General features: G+C 43.4%; 1 protein-coding gene across 1 annotated transcript in view; it reads left to right on the top strand.

Annotated features, from left to right (window-relative positions):
- LOC140206297 (fatty-acid amide hydrolase 1-like) overlaps positions 1-16,170 on the top strand; it is a 56,541-nt gene that overhangs the window by 26,536 nt on the left and 13,835 nt on the right. The window contains exons 7-11 of the mRNA XM_072274628.1: positions 2,690-2,814; positions 6,438-6,563; positions 7,228-7,325; positions 10,029-10,128; positions 15,130-15,173. Of these exons, the coding sequence (XP_072130729.1) occupies positions 2,690-2,814; positions 6,438-6,563; positions 7,228-7,325; positions 10,029-10,128; positions 15,130-15,173 (493 nt within the window). The remainder of the gene's footprint in view (positions 1-2,689; positions 2,815-6,437; positions 6,564-7,227; positions 7,326-10,028; positions 10,129-15,129; positions 15,174-16,170) is intronic.

The raw sequence follows: 16,170 nt of genomic DNA, 5'->3' as shown, positions 1-16,170 counted from the left end.
TACTGTTCATTAAATGCTTCCAATGGTGTTGCTTCTCAAATGGCCTCTGCCAACAAGTCCAGGTCCTGGCCTTCATGTGTGGCTTAGCTACTAAACCTGGTGAAACAAAAGAACACAAGAACAGAAGAAATAGGAGCAGGAGTAGGCTATCCGGCCCATTGAGCCTGCCCCACTATTCAATAAGATCATTGCTGATCTGTCCGTAAACTCAGCTCTATCTACCTGCCTTTTCCCCATAACCCTTAATTCCCTTGCTATGTAAAAATCGATCTAACTGCATCTTAAGTATACTTAGTGAAAAAGCCTCAACTTCTTCCCTGGGCAGAGAATTCCACAGATTCACCACTCTCTGGGAAAAACAGTTTCTCCTCATCTCCATCCTAAATCTTCTGCCCTGAATCTTGAGGCAATATCCCCTAGTTCTAGTCTCACCTACCAATGGAAACAACTTTCCTACTTCTATCTTATCTATCCCTTTCAAAATTTTGTATGTTTCTATAAGATCCCCTCTCATTCTTCTGAATTCCAGAGAGTATAGTTCCAGGCGACTCAATCTCTCCTCATAAGTTAACCCCTTCATCTGTGGAATCAACCTGGTGAACCTCCTCTGCACTGCTTCCAAAGCCAGTATATCCTTCCTCAAGTATGGAGACCAGAACTGCACACAGTACTCCAGGTGCAGCCTCACCAGTACCCTGTACAGTTGCAGACATCCCACCCTGCAAAAACTCATTTCAGGGAGGTAGCACCATCAATTTTCGGGAGACTTCCGGGAGAGGTGGCATGTCTGCAATAGAGTAGCCCTTAGCAGCCGGCCAGCTAGTTTAAATAATATTAGCTATGCTAATGAATGAATGACACCTGTTAAACTCACCTCAACATGTCTTTTACATTTTAGCCCACCATGGGCAATAGAAAAGTCACTGTGGCAAACAGCGCAGCGAGCAACACTGTCATTATTTTGACCCCTATTAGGCAGGAGTACACTTTAGTTTAGTCTGGGGTGACATATGTTTTATATTTTCTTTTTTTGGAACACTGCCATGGAGCGCTCTCGCTCTCTCGCTCTCTCTCTCTTTCGTGGTTGCTCTCGCTCTCTCGCTCGCGCACTCTCACTTGCTCTTGCTTTCTCTGGCGCACTCTCTCTCTCTCTCATGGTCGCTCTCGCGCTCTCACTCGCTCGCTCTCAAAAAAATTGATTTCCGTGATATTGCATATAATTTGTGGGCATCAGGGAGCCACTATTAATATGCGGGAGACTCCTGGAACTTCCGGGAGAGGTGGGATGTCTGTAGTTGCAGCATGACCTCCCTGCTCTTGAATTCAATCCCTCTAGCAATGAAGGCCAACATTCCATTTGCCTTCTTAATAACCTGTTGCACCTGCAAGCCTACTTTTTGCGATTCATGCACAAGCACTCCCAGGTCCCTCTGCACAACAGCATGCTGCAATCTTTCACCATTTAAATAATAATCTGCTCTTCTTTTATTCCTTCCAAAGTGGATGATCTTGTACTTACCAACGTTGTATTCCATCTGCCAGACCTTGGCCCACTCACTTAACCTATCTATATCCCTCTGCAGACTCTCCACATCCTCTGTACAATTTGCTTTTCCACTCAGTTTAGTGTAACTCTACGCTACACTCAGTCTTCTCTTCCAAATCATCAATGTAAATGGTAAACAGCTGCGGGTCCAGCACCGACCCCTGCGGCACCCCACTCACCACTGACTGCCAACCGGGGAAACACCCATTTATACCAACTCACTGTCTTCTATTGGTTAACCAATCCACTATCCATGCCAATACACTTCCTCCGACTCCATGCATCCATATCTTATTTATAAGTCTCTTGTGCGGCACCTTATCGAATGCCTTCTGGAAATCCAAGTATACGACATCCACCTGTTCCTCTCTATCCACTGCACTCATTATGTCCTCAAAGAACTCCAGTAAGTTTGTCAAACAGGACCTGCCCTTTCTGAATCCATGCTGCGTCTGTCTACTGGAACCACTGCTTTCTAAATTTTTCGCTATTTCTTCCTTAATGACAGCTTCAAGCATTTTCCCGACTACAGATATTAAGCTAACTGGCCTATAGTTGCCCGTCTTTTGCCTACGTGCTTTTTTAAAAAGTGGTGTGACACTTGCTGCTTTCCAATCTGCCGGGAACTGCCCAGAGTCTAGAGAATTTTGGTAAATGATTACTAATGCGTCTACTATAACCTCCGCCAATTCCCTCAACACCCTGGGATGCATCCCATCAGGACCAGGGGAGTTATCTACCTTCAGGCCCTCTAGTTTGCTCATCACTATCTCTTTAGTGGCAGTGATTTTATCAAGGTCCTCACCTCTTACTTCGTCCATGACATCATTCTTTAGCATATTAGACGTGTCCTCCGCTGTGAAGACCGACACAAAATAGTCGTTCAATGCCTCAGCCATTTCCTTATCACCCAATATCAATTTCCCAAGTAGGCACATGGTTGATAGAAAAGTCTATGGCTATGGAGGAGGGAAGGATTAGATTGATCTTAGAGTAAATTAAAAGATTAGCTCGGCATTGTGGACTGAGAGGCTTGTACTGTGTTATAATGTCCTATGTTTTATGTTCTTACATTCACACTTGAAAACACAAGGTGAAATGTATCTTGTTCAATGCTATCTTTGAGTGATTCATATTTTCTAGTTGAATCGTCTGTTGGCCCACTAGCCAGGGATGTGGATAGCTTGGCATACTGCATGAAGGCTCTGTTGTGTGAGGAAATGTTTGAGTTGGACCCCACTGTGCCACCCATTCCCTTTGATGACATGGTAACGTACAAAGCTATAAATGCTGGCATGTATATAGTCCTCTCCAAGTATTAAGTACTTTAAAAAACTTCAAATGAAATAAATAGAATATGCAAAGAACTTAGTGGTGCGATATATGAAAGCAAGGATAAAACTAAAAGTTTCATTAAAGACTTTTGAAAGTGTGCTGACATCACTTTATGGACATACAATCAATAGATGTATTTAACCTACCTTATGCATTTATATTTATTGTTTTTTTTATTATTGTGTTCTTTATCTTAGTTTTTTTGTGCTGTATCAGATCCAGAGTAACAATTATTTCATTCTCCTTTACACTTGTATTCTGGAAATGACATTAAACAATGTTGAATAAGAAACAAAATCCAATAGAGACATGTTATAATCCAAGCTATTAACTTTTTATATTACTCTGGGATTTTACACATATGAAAGAATCAATACAATATCATGTACATATAAAGAATAGTCATTGATAAAGTGTGGCTTTCAATGTTAACTACCTGAGACAAATCACTTTATTATTTAGTGAAGTGAGACCACAGCTGAATTCTGAACGATCAGCATATAATTTTGATAAGTTTTTTTGTGTACATTCCTCCAAACAGAAGATTAAAATAGGCATATTATAAGTTTTTATTTTTACTTTCAGTCAGTTATTGATCTGATCCCAGCTCTCAAGATTCCAGCCTCGAACTCCAGGCTGGGTCTTTATGTGCTGCTATTGTGACTCCCGTCTCCCCTTCCCCCACCAATACTCTGCAACCCCGTCTCCCTCAGATCCCACCGTCAGCTCCTGGGTACTCAGAGGCTCCATCTTCCTCTCACCCCAACCCTCCCCTCTCCATTGACACCCCCAGCCTCCCCCTCCCCCCTCTGATCCCAGCTCTCATCCGTGCCGGGTCTTTACCATCCCCTCCGACCTTCAACTGTCGGAGGCAGAACGCTCTGTCCTCAGTAAGGGCCTCACCTTTGTCCCCCTTCGCCCACACCTCAGCGAGTTCCGTGTTCGCCATGATGCGGAACTTTTCTTCCGCCGTCTCCGTCTCCGTCTCCGAGCCTACTTCTTCGGCAAGGACTCTTCCACCCCCACCGATGACCCCTTCTCCCATCTTCAACCCTCCTCTTCTTTATGGACACCCCGCTCTGGTCTTCTGCCTGCTCTGGATCTCTTTATCGCTAACTGCCGGCGGGACATCAACCGTCTCGACTTCACCGCACCTTGTCCCCATTCCAACCTCACTCATTCCGAACGCTCTGCTCTCCACTCCCTCCGCACTAATCCTAACCTTATTATTAAACCCGCCGATAAGGGGGTGCTGTTGTAGTCTGGCGTACTGACCTCTACCTTGCTGAGGCACAGCGACAACTCGCGGATACCTCCTCTTATTTACCCCTCGATCGTGACCCCACTAAGGAGCACCAGGCCATTGTCTCCCACACCATCACCGACTTTATCCGCTCAGGGGATCTCCCATCCACTGCTACCAACCTTATACTTCCCACACCTCGCACTTCCCGTTTCTACCTCCTACCCAAGATCCACAAACCTGCCTGTCCTGGCCGACCTATTGTCTCAGCTTGCTCCTGCCCGACCGAACTCATTTCTGCATACCTCGACACGGTTTTATCACCCCTTGTTCAATCCCTTCCGACCTATGTTCGTGACACTTCTCACGCTCTTAAACTTTTCGATGATTTTAAGTTCCCTGGCCCCCACCGCTTTATTTTCACCATGGATGTCCAGTCCCGATATACTTCCATCCCCCATCAGGAAGGTCTCAAAGCTCTACGCTTCTTTTTGAATTCCAGACCTACTCAGTTCCCCTCTACCACCACTCTGCTCCGTCTAGCGGAATTAGTCCTTACTCTTAATAATTTCTCCTTTGGCTCCTCCCACTTCCTCCAAACTAAAGGTGTAGCTATGGGCACCCGTATGGGTCCTAGCTATGCCTGCCTTTTTGTTGGCTTTGTGGAACAATCTATGTTCCGTGCCTATTCTGGTATCCGTCCCCCACTTTTCCTTCACTACATCGACGACTGCATTGGCACTGCTTCCTGCACGCATGCAGAACTCATTGACTTTATTAACTTTGCCTCCAACTTTCACCCTGCCCTCAAGTTTACCTGGTCCATTTCTGACACCTCCCTCCCCTTTCTAGATCTTTCTGTCTCTGTCTCTGGAGACAGTTTATCCACTGATGTCTACTATAAGCCTACTGACTCTCACAGCTATCTGGACTATTCCTCTTCTCACCCTGTCTCTTGAAAAAACGCCATCCCCTTCTCGCAATTCCTCCGTCTCCGCCGCATCTGCTCTCAGGATGAGGCTTTTCATTCTAGGACGAGGGAGATGTCTTCCTTTTTTAAAGAAAGGGGCTTCCCTTCCTCCACTATCAACTCTGCTCTTAAACGCATCTCCCCCATTTCACGTACATCTGCTCTCACTCCATCCTCCCGCCACCCCACTAGGAATAGGGTTCCCCTGGTCCTCACCTACCACCCCACCAGCCTCCGGGTCCAACATATTATTCTCTGTAACTTCTGCCACCTCCAACGGGATCCCACCACTAAGCACATCTTTCCCTCCTCCCCTCTCTCTGCATTCCGCAGGGATCGCTCCCTACGCAACTCCCTTGTCCATTCGTCCCCCCCATCCCTCCCCACTGATCTCCCTCCTGGCACTTATCCGTGTAAGCGGAACAAGTGCTACACATGCCCTTACACTTCCTCCCTTACCACCATTCAGGGCCCCAAACAGTCCTTCCAGGTGAGGCAACACTTCACCTGTGAGTCGACTGGGGTGATATACTGCGTCCGGTGCTCCCGATGTGGCCTTTTATATATTGGCGAGACTGGGAGACCGCTTTGCTGAACACCTACGCTCTGTCCGCCAGAGAAAGCAGGATCTCCCAGTGGCCACACATTTTAATTCCACATCCCATTCCCATTCTGACATGTCTATCCACGGCCTCCTCTACTGTAAAGATGAAGCCACACTCAGGTTGAAGGAACAACACCTTATATTCCGTCTGGGTTGCCTCCAACCTGATGGCATGAACATCGACTTCTCTAACTTCCGCTAAGGCCCCACCTCCCCCTCGTATCCCATCTGTTACTCATTTTTATACACACATTCTTTCTCTCACTCTCCTTTTTCTCCCTCTGTCCCTCTGAATATACCCCTTGCCTATCCTCTGGGTCCCCCCCCCCCACCCGTCTTTCTTCCCGGACCTCCTGTCCCATGATCCTCTCGTATCCCTTTTGCCTATCACCTGTCTAGCTCTTGGCTCTATCCCTCCCCCTCCTGTCTTCTGCTATCATTTTGGATCTCCCCCTCCCCCTCCAACTTTCAAATCCCTTACTCACTCTTCCTTCAGTTAATCCTGACGAAGGGTCTTGGCCTGAAGCGTCGACTGTACCTCTTCCTAGAGATGCTGCCTGGCCTGCTGCGTTCACCAGCAACTTTGATGTGTGTTGCTTGAATTTCCAGAATCTGCAGAATTCCTGTTGTTTCTGAATATTTTTTTGCTTTTTATGATATTACAAATTTTGGATTAATAGTCAAAACAAAATCATGAAAAAATGCCTCTCTAACATATCTCTTTAAAATTAATTTGAAGATCTATGCTGATACCAAGCCACTGAAGATAGGTTTCTTTGAAAGCGATGGATATTGGATCCCCTCCCAGAGCATGAAGCGTGCCGTGTTGGAGACTAAACAACTGCTGACAGATGCTGGGCACACGGTGTGTTTACTGATGTGTAAGGGAAATGGAGATATTCCGAGAGCTAGAGGGAAGTTAAAGAGGGAAATTACTGAGAGGATTAAGAAGTTACTTACTTTTATTTACTGTATTTTAATTCAAGTATGCCTCTTAATTCATCCATATCCTTTCCTCCCTCACCCCACTATTTCCTCAACCTCAAAATGAGTCAAAGTCTGAAAAATATGTTTCTTTGTTTTATTTATGTGATGTTTAACGGTGCGTGTGAAAAGTTGCTGTTAAATTCACCTTTTAAAATATGAACGTATGAAAATGGTGTCTAAGGAAAATCAGTTGGATTTTAATATCTAAATATCCCTGCAGAAATATATTATTTCCCACTTTCATATTTCTTGCATAAATCTCACTTTTATCTGCAAACTTGGTAGCTATCTCTAACAAATATGTCTGATTCATAGCAACAATCTTATGAGATAGAGCAGCAAAGTTATCCAGGCTGATTCACAATCATTAACAGGAATGCCTTGTCTATGCAATATTTAATCTATTTTAGCTACTTTTTACCAATCCTACAGACCATAAGACCATTAGTTATAGGAGGACAATTACACAATTTGACTTATTAAGCCTTTGTTTTATTTTCAATACACCAAACAATTTACTTTCTGTTTCTCCCGCTTTCCAGTTAATATCATTTACGCCTCCAAGAACGTTCTATGCAATGAATGAAATAATATTTCAGGGGCTTCTTGCGGACAGTGGTGCTACATTCCTGGAAAACCTGTAGGTAACCTCAGTGCACTTGAATTAACAGTATAGAAAAAATGAAATCATTAACATTTTTGCACAACAAATTTTTGCAATAGCTATACTTTAGTAATCTGTGAGATAGGTTGGAGCAAAGCCCTCAGGGTGAATTTGGTGTCTTAATGGAAGACAGAAAACAATTATAAGGTGATATAATGGTTGCTACTGCAGAAATATACCAACTCCTTGGTTTCTTAATGATTTTTATATCTTTAATATGCTGTCTGATTTTTAGCTCCCTCTATTCACCCACCTAGAGGAAAGATATCAATAGGTTTGAAAGAGTGTAGAGAAAATTTACATGGATATTGCTGGGGGTTGAGAACCTGAGTTTCAGGGAAAGGTTGAATAGGTTGGAACTTTATTCCACTGAGTCAATAAGAGGAGATCATATTGAGGCGTACAAAATTATGAGGAGTATAGATCTGGCGAATGCTTGCAAGCTTTTTCCCCTTGGGTTGATTGAAACTGGAACTAGAGGTTAGGAGGAAATGTAAAATATTTAAGGGGCATCTGAAGGGGAACCTCTTCACTCAGAGGGTTGTCCGAGTGTGGAATGAACTAACAGTGGAAGTGATATAAGTGGGTTCAAATGTAATATTTAAGAGATTATTTATTTATTGAACTACAGCATGGAATAGGCCCTTCTAGCCCTTTGAGCCATGATGCCCAATAATTCCTCGATTTAATCCTAGCTTAATCATGGGACAATTTATAATAACCAATTAACCTACCATCTTTGGACTGTCGGTGGAATGCAGAACACTGGAACAAATTCCACACAGTGTCAGGGAGAACGTAGGCAGCAGTGAGAATTGAACCCTTGTCACCCAAACTATAAAGCATTGTGCTAATCACTACGCTACTGTGCTGTTTGGATAGAATAGTACGGAGGGCTATGGTTCGAGTGTGGGTAGCTGGGAGTAGGCAGAAGACAATGCTGGCATGGACTAGATGGGCCAAAGGTCCTGTTTCTGCGTTGTAGTACTCTGACTCTATGATTTTAGTTCTTAACAGCAATTCCTTCAAAACAGAAAATCATAGAAATAGAGTCACAAGAGACCTCAGATGCTGAAATCTGAAGCAACACAAATTACGCTGGAGGAACTCAGTGGGTTAGGCAGCATCTATGGAGGGAAATGGACAATCAGTGGTGCTGGTCAAGACCCTTCAGCTGAACTCGACATTCAATTCTACATCTCCCAGCTGAAGGGTCTCCACCAGCATCATTGATTGCCCATTCCCCTCCATGATGCTGCCTGACCCACTGAATTCATCTCGTGCCTTTTGTGAATGCTGGGAATACTTAGCAGGACAAGCTACGTGAATGGGAAGACAAAATGAATCAACGTTTCAGGTCAGAAACTTCACCAGAAGTGAAAAGGAGATAAAAGAAACTTCTAAAGCTGAGGGGTGGAGTGGGTTATCACTCAAAGTGTAAAGCCAATGTATGCATGGGGATAATCTGTAAACAAGGTTATGGAGATAGCAATGAGTTTATAAGATGAGTTGGAGTGCAAGAAGACTATAGAACCACAAGACATTGGAGCAGATTTAGGTCATTTGGCCTATTGAGTCTGGCTGAATTATTATCCCTCTCAACCTCATTCTCCTGCCGTCTTCCTGAACATAGGCAAAAGAATGTGGAAGTTGTGGGAATGCAGGGTGTGGGAACCTGTTCAACAGATCAGGCTGGGCATGTCCCACAGTCCCAGAGAGATTTAAAAAAAAGCCAAGCTAATAATGGATGACTAATGTAGACCTAGAAGTTGTATCACCCGAAGTTGCTGGATTGAATATTGAGCCTAAAAAGTAGCAAGGATGAGGTGCTTTTCCTCGAGTTTGCTCACTGAATGGACGGGGGAATTAAAGTGACCTGCAATGGGAATCTCAGGGTCTCTCCCACAGATTGAGCTCCACAAAGTGATCCACCAGTCTGTGTTTGGTTTCTCCCCTGTAGGGGGATGCCACACTGTGAACACTAGATGCAGTACACCAGATTGAAAGAAGTGCAAGTGAATGGCTGCCTTACTTGGAAAGCCTCTTTGGGTCACTAGATAGTGGAATGGAAATATATGAAAGAACAAGTATTGCATTGTCTGCAGTTTCAAGGGTAAGTGTGACTGTGTTTGCTGGGAATCGAAGAGTGGACCCATGCTGAAAGAGAGGAAAGAAGGAGAGAGGAATCTTTGATAATGGCAGAAATTGTGGAGAGTGGTCTGTTGAAGGTGAAGTATTTCCAGAATTTCCACTTTTCATCTATAAGATATAGGAAAAAAATTGGCCATTTAAGGTATCATATCTCAGACACTTGTATATTTTGAAAAAGTTTACTGTCACTCAAATACAATGAGTCTGGACTCTTTCTACGCAATCTCTTTCTGAACACACACTAGTTACTTTTTGTCCATGTGCCTTTGGTTTATAGGAGAAAGAAGGTCAACTTAGATCCATACCTCAAAACAGGCCAAAAATTCACTTAGAGTAAAAACAAACCTAATGTATTCATTCAATCACCATAAATCCATAATTTTTGAATTGGTTGATCGTTTGTAGCCTCCAAGAAAAATATATTTTAGTATCACAAATAACCTTGGTGTCTTTATCTTCAATGATCTATTTTTAGTGCACACATTGAAAATAATACTAAAGGCACTAAATATTGTTTGGATTTTCTAGTAAAGGAGACATTATCGATCCACATTTAAGAACTCAAGTATCTACGTACTCTATGCCTAGTTTACTGAAAAAGCTCTTGTATTTTTTTCTGAAGCCTTTTGTAAGTATAATAGTTAACTTATAAATGGTTTGGAATGGGGAATTGGCTGTTGCAGACAGTGCAAATATCAAAAACACATTTGTGACTCTGGTAGAGTCCAATAGACAGTGGGTCTCCTACAACACCATTGCTAAGATTATAAAAAGCGAAGGGAAATATTTTTGTAAGCACTTGTCCATCTGAATATCTCCCATAGAAGCTCATTAACCCTTTATCTCCCGAGCAGCATGCACTGGGGATGCAGGTATTTGCACTGTTTATTTCTGTGATTTTTTGTAATTTTATACCTGTACTGTACTATCGCTGTGAAACAACAAATTTCATGCCATATAATTCAGTGATAATAAATCAGATTTGATTCTAACTTTGTTATTGCATGAGCATATGATAATGAGAACAAAAGGCTGCCATGAGGTTGCTCAACGATTAGAGTTATGGTTAATTATTGATCCGAGAGCATAGCACAGTCCTCCAGCCCACAGTGTTGTGCTGAATTAAATAAACTGCACACCTAAACCAATTCTTTCAGCCTACTTAATGTCTGTATCCTTCCATTTCCTGGCATCTTGAATACCTCTTTCCCATTTGCCTTCACCCCCAAGCCAGGCAGCACATTCCTAGCACACCAAGCATTCCACACAATTATTGCTTTTAACTATTTTATGCCAGTGGAATGAAGTTATAGGAGTACATTTTCTGCATTTGGCAAAATGTTAATATTTATAGTAGATGAATGGTCCACACGAGGGAAGCTGTCGGATAGTTCAGTACGTATGGTGATGGCAAGCATTGCAGGCTGCCCTGGGACAATCTGTTGCCAAAGAGTTCTGACTGTTAGTGCACCATTAATCAATGGTGTTCCTTCTCTACCATTTCCTAATATTGATCTTTCTGCTCCACTTCTTGTTGTCATGGCAGGAGTAAGGTTTTGATACTAATATTGTGCAGTGTACAGCGCAAGATGATAAATCCAGTTAGAATGGCAAACAGCCCAAGCAGCTGAAGCATTGATTGAATACATTCTGCGACATTTCCATTCACAGAATGATATTTGCTAGACTGTGCTGATTGAAGTTCCATTGTTGTTGCCCACCTGAAAAAGTGGCATATTTCTGTCACCCAGCTGCCAACTTATGACTTGGCTCTCCATTTGGACCCAACTTGGTACAGAATAATTACTGCTGCAGAGTGACTAGCTCCTCATTTAGGCAGCCTCCAGCATTCAAACAAACTCTGCATAGATAAAGAAAATCTTAAAAGTTTCTTATTGATGATTTCCTCTGATTTTCATTAGGACCAGGGCTCATTAACTTAGTAGCCATGAGTCCTGTAGTCCTTGTGGCTAAAGGGATCGGGGGTATGGAAGGAAGGCTGGTACAGGGTTATGAGTTGGATGATTAGCCATGATCATACTGAATGGCGGTGCAGGCTCGAAGGGCCGAATGGCCTACTCCTGCACCTATTTTCTATGTTTCTATGTTTCTATGTTTTCAAAGCTACTCAATAGTTATTGCTGTAATTTTTCTTGTGGGGGGGGGTCGCTCCCCAGGTTATGGAAGAACTGACTTATGGAAATCTGTCTTCATGCAAGTTCTCCCATAGCATTTGAAAGAATTTTTCACAATCAATACTGCACCTCACATGGCTGCATTCTGAGGCCCCATGCTCGAGTCCCTGTGGCCAGATTCTGCTTAAATTTGCAGATGATTAGATTAGATTAGATTCAACTTTATTGTCATTGTGCCAAGTACGGATACAAAGCCAATGAAATGCATTTAGCATCTGACCAGAAATGCAAAGAATAGTGTTATTTACAAAATGACTGCAAATAAAAAAAGTGCTACAGCACACAGATATAAAAGTACTGAGACAGTACAATATGGGTGCAATACGGCTTAGCACTGCGATGAGAGGTTCAGCAGTGTCACAGCCTCAGGGAAGAAGCTCTTCCTGTGCCTGCTGGTGTGGGAGCGGAGGCTCCTGTAGCACCTACCGGATGGGAGGAGAGTAAAAAGTCCATGGTTAGGGTGAGATGCATCCCTGATAATGCTTTTCGCCCTGACCAGGCAGCATTTATGGTAGATATTCTCAATGGTGGGCAATTGGGTGCCGATACCACTGTAGTGGGCCATATCTCAACGTCAGTAGTTGGGGTAAAGGAAGGAGATAGAGAACTGGTGTCACGAGAACGGCTTTTCCCTCAGTGTCAGCAAAACAGAAGAGCTGGTCACTGACTTCATGAGGGGGACAGTGAACCTACTCCTATTTACATCAACAGTTCAGAAGGACTACTTCAATTCCCATGAGTGAACATCAGCAATAACCTGTCCTGGTCTTACCATGATGATAGGACAACTCTCTAGCATCTCTATTTGCTCAGGAGGCTAAACAAATTCGGCACCATACACAAAATACTGGAGGAACTCAGCAGATCAATCAACAACCATAGAAATGAACAAACAGTCAATGTTTCGGGCCAAGACCCTTCATCAGGACGGGAAAGGAAGGTGGGGGAAGGTGAAGGAGGACAGCTAGAACGTGATAGGTGAAGCCAGGTGGGTGGGAAAGGTAAAGGGCTGGCAATGAAGGAATCTGATAGGAGAGGAGAGTGGACCATAGGGAAGGAGGAGGGGCACTGGAGGGGTTGATGGGAAAGTGAGAAGACGTAAGAGGCCAGAGTGGGGAATAGAAGAAGAGGAGAGGGGCAGGGGAATTTTTTTTTAACCAGAAGGAGAAATCAATATTCATTCCATCAGGTTGGAGGCTACCCAGACAAGATATAAGGTGTTGGGTGGCCTCATCTGGACGCATAAAATCGATATGTCAGGATGGAAATGGGAATGAGAATTCAAATGCTGGGCCACCGGAAAGTTCTGCTTTTGTCGGATGGAGTGGAAGTGCAGGTGGAGAGGAGGTGCTCGACAAAGCGGTCCCCCAGTTTATGACAGGTCCCACATCAGAAGTGTTGCCGCACCTGGAAGGACTGTTTGGGATGCTGAATGGAAGTGAGTGAGCAGGGGTAACACCCTGGCCACACGCAAGATAAGTGCTGGATGAGAGATCAGTGGGGAGGGACAAATGGAGAACGGAATCACAGAGGCAGTGATCCCTGTGAGAAATGGAGAGTGATGGCGGGGGTGGGGGGTATAGGTGTGTTTGGTGGTAGGATCCTTTTGGAGGTGGTGGAAGTTGCGGAGAATGTGTGTTGAACATGGAGGCTCATGGGCTGGTCGGTAAGGACACTGCTAAGGCAGCAGGAAGATGGGGTGAGCGCAGATATCTAGGAAATAGAGGTGATGCGGATGAAGGCAACATCAATGGTGGACAAAGGGAAGCCCCGTTCTTTAAAGAAGGAGGACATATCTGACGTCCTGGAAAGGAAAGCCTCTTCCTGGGACAGATGCAGTGGAGATGAAGAACCTGAGAAAAGGGAATAGCATTTTTACAGGAGACAAGATGGGAAGAGGAATAGACAAGATAGCTGTGGGAATCGATAGATTTATGAAAGATGTCAGTCGACAGTTTGTCTCTGGATATGGAAACAGAGTGATCGAGAAGGGAGAGAGGTGTCAAGAACCAAGTGAATTTAAGGGCAGTTGGAGGCAAAGTTTTTTGCAATAGACAAGCTTAGCTTAGATGCAGGAAACAGCACCAATGTAGTCATCAATATGGCATAGGAAGAGTAGGAGAGCATTACAGGGGAAGTCTTGGAACATGGACTGTTCTACCTAGCCAGTGAAAAGGCAGGCATCGCTGGGGCCCTGTGGGTGCCCATGGCTACCCCTCGAGTCTGATGGGGCAAATTTGGCACGTCTTCTTGACCATCACCAACTTTTATCAATGCACCATAGTTAGCACCTTATCTGGATTCATCATGGCTTGGTATGGCGACTACTCTGACCATGACTTCAAGAAAATGCAGAGTTGTGGACACAGTCCAGCTCATTACTGAAAACCAGCCTCCCCTCGAAGGTCTCTGTTTACACTTCTTGCTGTCTCAGAAAAGCAGCCAGCAAATCAAAGGTCCCTCCTACTCTAGACATTCCCTTTTCAGCCCCCTCCCATTGTGCAGGAAATACAAAGGACTGGAAGTATGTACCACTAGGCTCATGGACAGCTTCGGTCCCACAGATTTAAGGCTATTGAATGTTTCCCAGTGAGATGGACTCTTTACTGAATATCTACGTTGTTGTGACTTTGTACCTTATGTCTACCTGCACTGTACTTTGTTTGTACGGTAACAGTCTGTTATTGTTCTACCTTGTACTACTGCCATGTAATGAATTGTAATGAATTGATCTGTATGGATGATATGCAAGACAAGTTTTTCATTGTACCTTGGCATATGTGACAATAAAAAAACAGTTTAATATTAATAAAATGTTTTGTGCTATTCCTTAACAATTGGTTATCATATACAGTATGTACTTTCAGTTTAATTATGGATAGTGTTAGGGTGAACATAGAAGATATTAGATGGAATGAAACAAATCTACTTAGAGTAATATGATGTAAGAAGATACAGAAAATCAATTTTGGAAAAGATTGTTTATTGAACTCTTACATAACTCAGGAACTGCCTGTTTTATAACTTACTCCATTGATCATAAATCTGATTATTAATTACTTATTAATGTCTTTGTTAATATTTTCTAACTATTCAACTATGACTGCCTTTGGTGTTGGCAACGCTATCATACTGGAAGACTTTCAGTATAACTCAGCAGCTCATAAAGCTTGCTGAAAGACTGTGACTAAGAAAGTTGGCCAGGGCAGGTCAGTAGATAATATTTATATGGACTACAGAACAAACAAGACTAACTTGGATGGGGAACTTTTGTCAGCATGGACCAAAAGGGTCGAGGGGCCTCTTTCCATGCTCTGACTCCAGGTTATGACATAGAAATCTATTAAATTCAGTTCTATGTCATAACCTACACTTGGTCTAACCAAATGTAATATCAATATCAAATAAGACTTACTTGATTTTCCTTTTTGCAGAGTCCCAGAGTTGCAGCTGGCTTCAGGGCAACAGGGGGAATAGGGTGAGTTTATGCTAAGGAAGAGGATGAAAAGCATGTATATGTTCAAGCTCTAACGAAGATTTTAGTTGATTTTTTTAATAGTTGGAATTGATTCGTCAAAGGCTTGAAAATGTGAAGTTCTCTGGGGAACAAGATTAAGTTGTTAGCTTGGACAAGTGATCCTATGTTTAAAGAAAATAGCTAGAAACAGATTTTTTGTATTGTGATACAGAAGTGGAAAAATACTAATAGTCCCTCCCCACCTCTGTAACTTCGTCTCAAATATCTGAAAACTCTGCTTTCTTCCAATTCTGCTCCTCAGCCATCCCCTGTTCTTTCTTCATGTTATTTGATGATTTTGTCTTCAGTCCTCCCAGCTTGAAGTCCTGGAATTCATTCTCCACACTTGTTTCTCTTCCTCCTCCTTTTCAGCACTCTTTACAATGCACAACTTTCACCTTTTCATAATGCCTCTATCTTTAGTATTTCCTGCATTTGTCTGGTTCTACTTTGTGAAGGTCACATCTGATGAAGTTTCAAGATGAGTATGATGTACTAAACATACCCAAATACTCATCATCATTATGTGCTCTGTCAGTATGAGGTGGGCAATCATGGACCCCATGACCATGATTGTTCTTGGCAAATTTTTCTACAGAAGTGGTTAGCCATTGCCGCCTTCTGGGCAGTGTCTTTACAAGATGGGAGACCCCAGCCATTATCAATACTCTTCAGAGATGGTCTGCCTGGCGTCAGCGGTCGCATAACCAGGACTTGTGATATGCACCAGCTGCTCATACAACCGTCCACCCCTGCTCTCATGGCTTCACATGACCCTGGTCGGGGGGTGGGGGGTGGTAAGCAGGTGCTACACCTTGCCCAAGGGTGACCTGGAGACTAGTGGAGGGAGGGAGCACTTTACACCTCCTTTGGTGAGAACGTATCTCCACACTGCCACCCAACCCTAAGCTAAACACTATGCAAGGTAAAGTATTGAAGATGCTGGAAATCTGACCCA

This window comes from Mobula birostris, chromosome 12, assembly GCF_030028105.1.
Source record: "Mobula birostris isolate sMobBir1 chromosome 12, sMobBir1.hap1, whole genome shotgun sequence".
In the NCBI taxonomy this organism is placed as follows: Eukaryota; Metazoa; Chordata; class Chondrichthyes; order Myliobatiformes; family Myliobatidae; genus Mobula; species Mobula birostris.
Note: the sequence above shows the minus strand (reverse complement) of the source record. Positions and strands in the feature narration are given on the sequence as shown.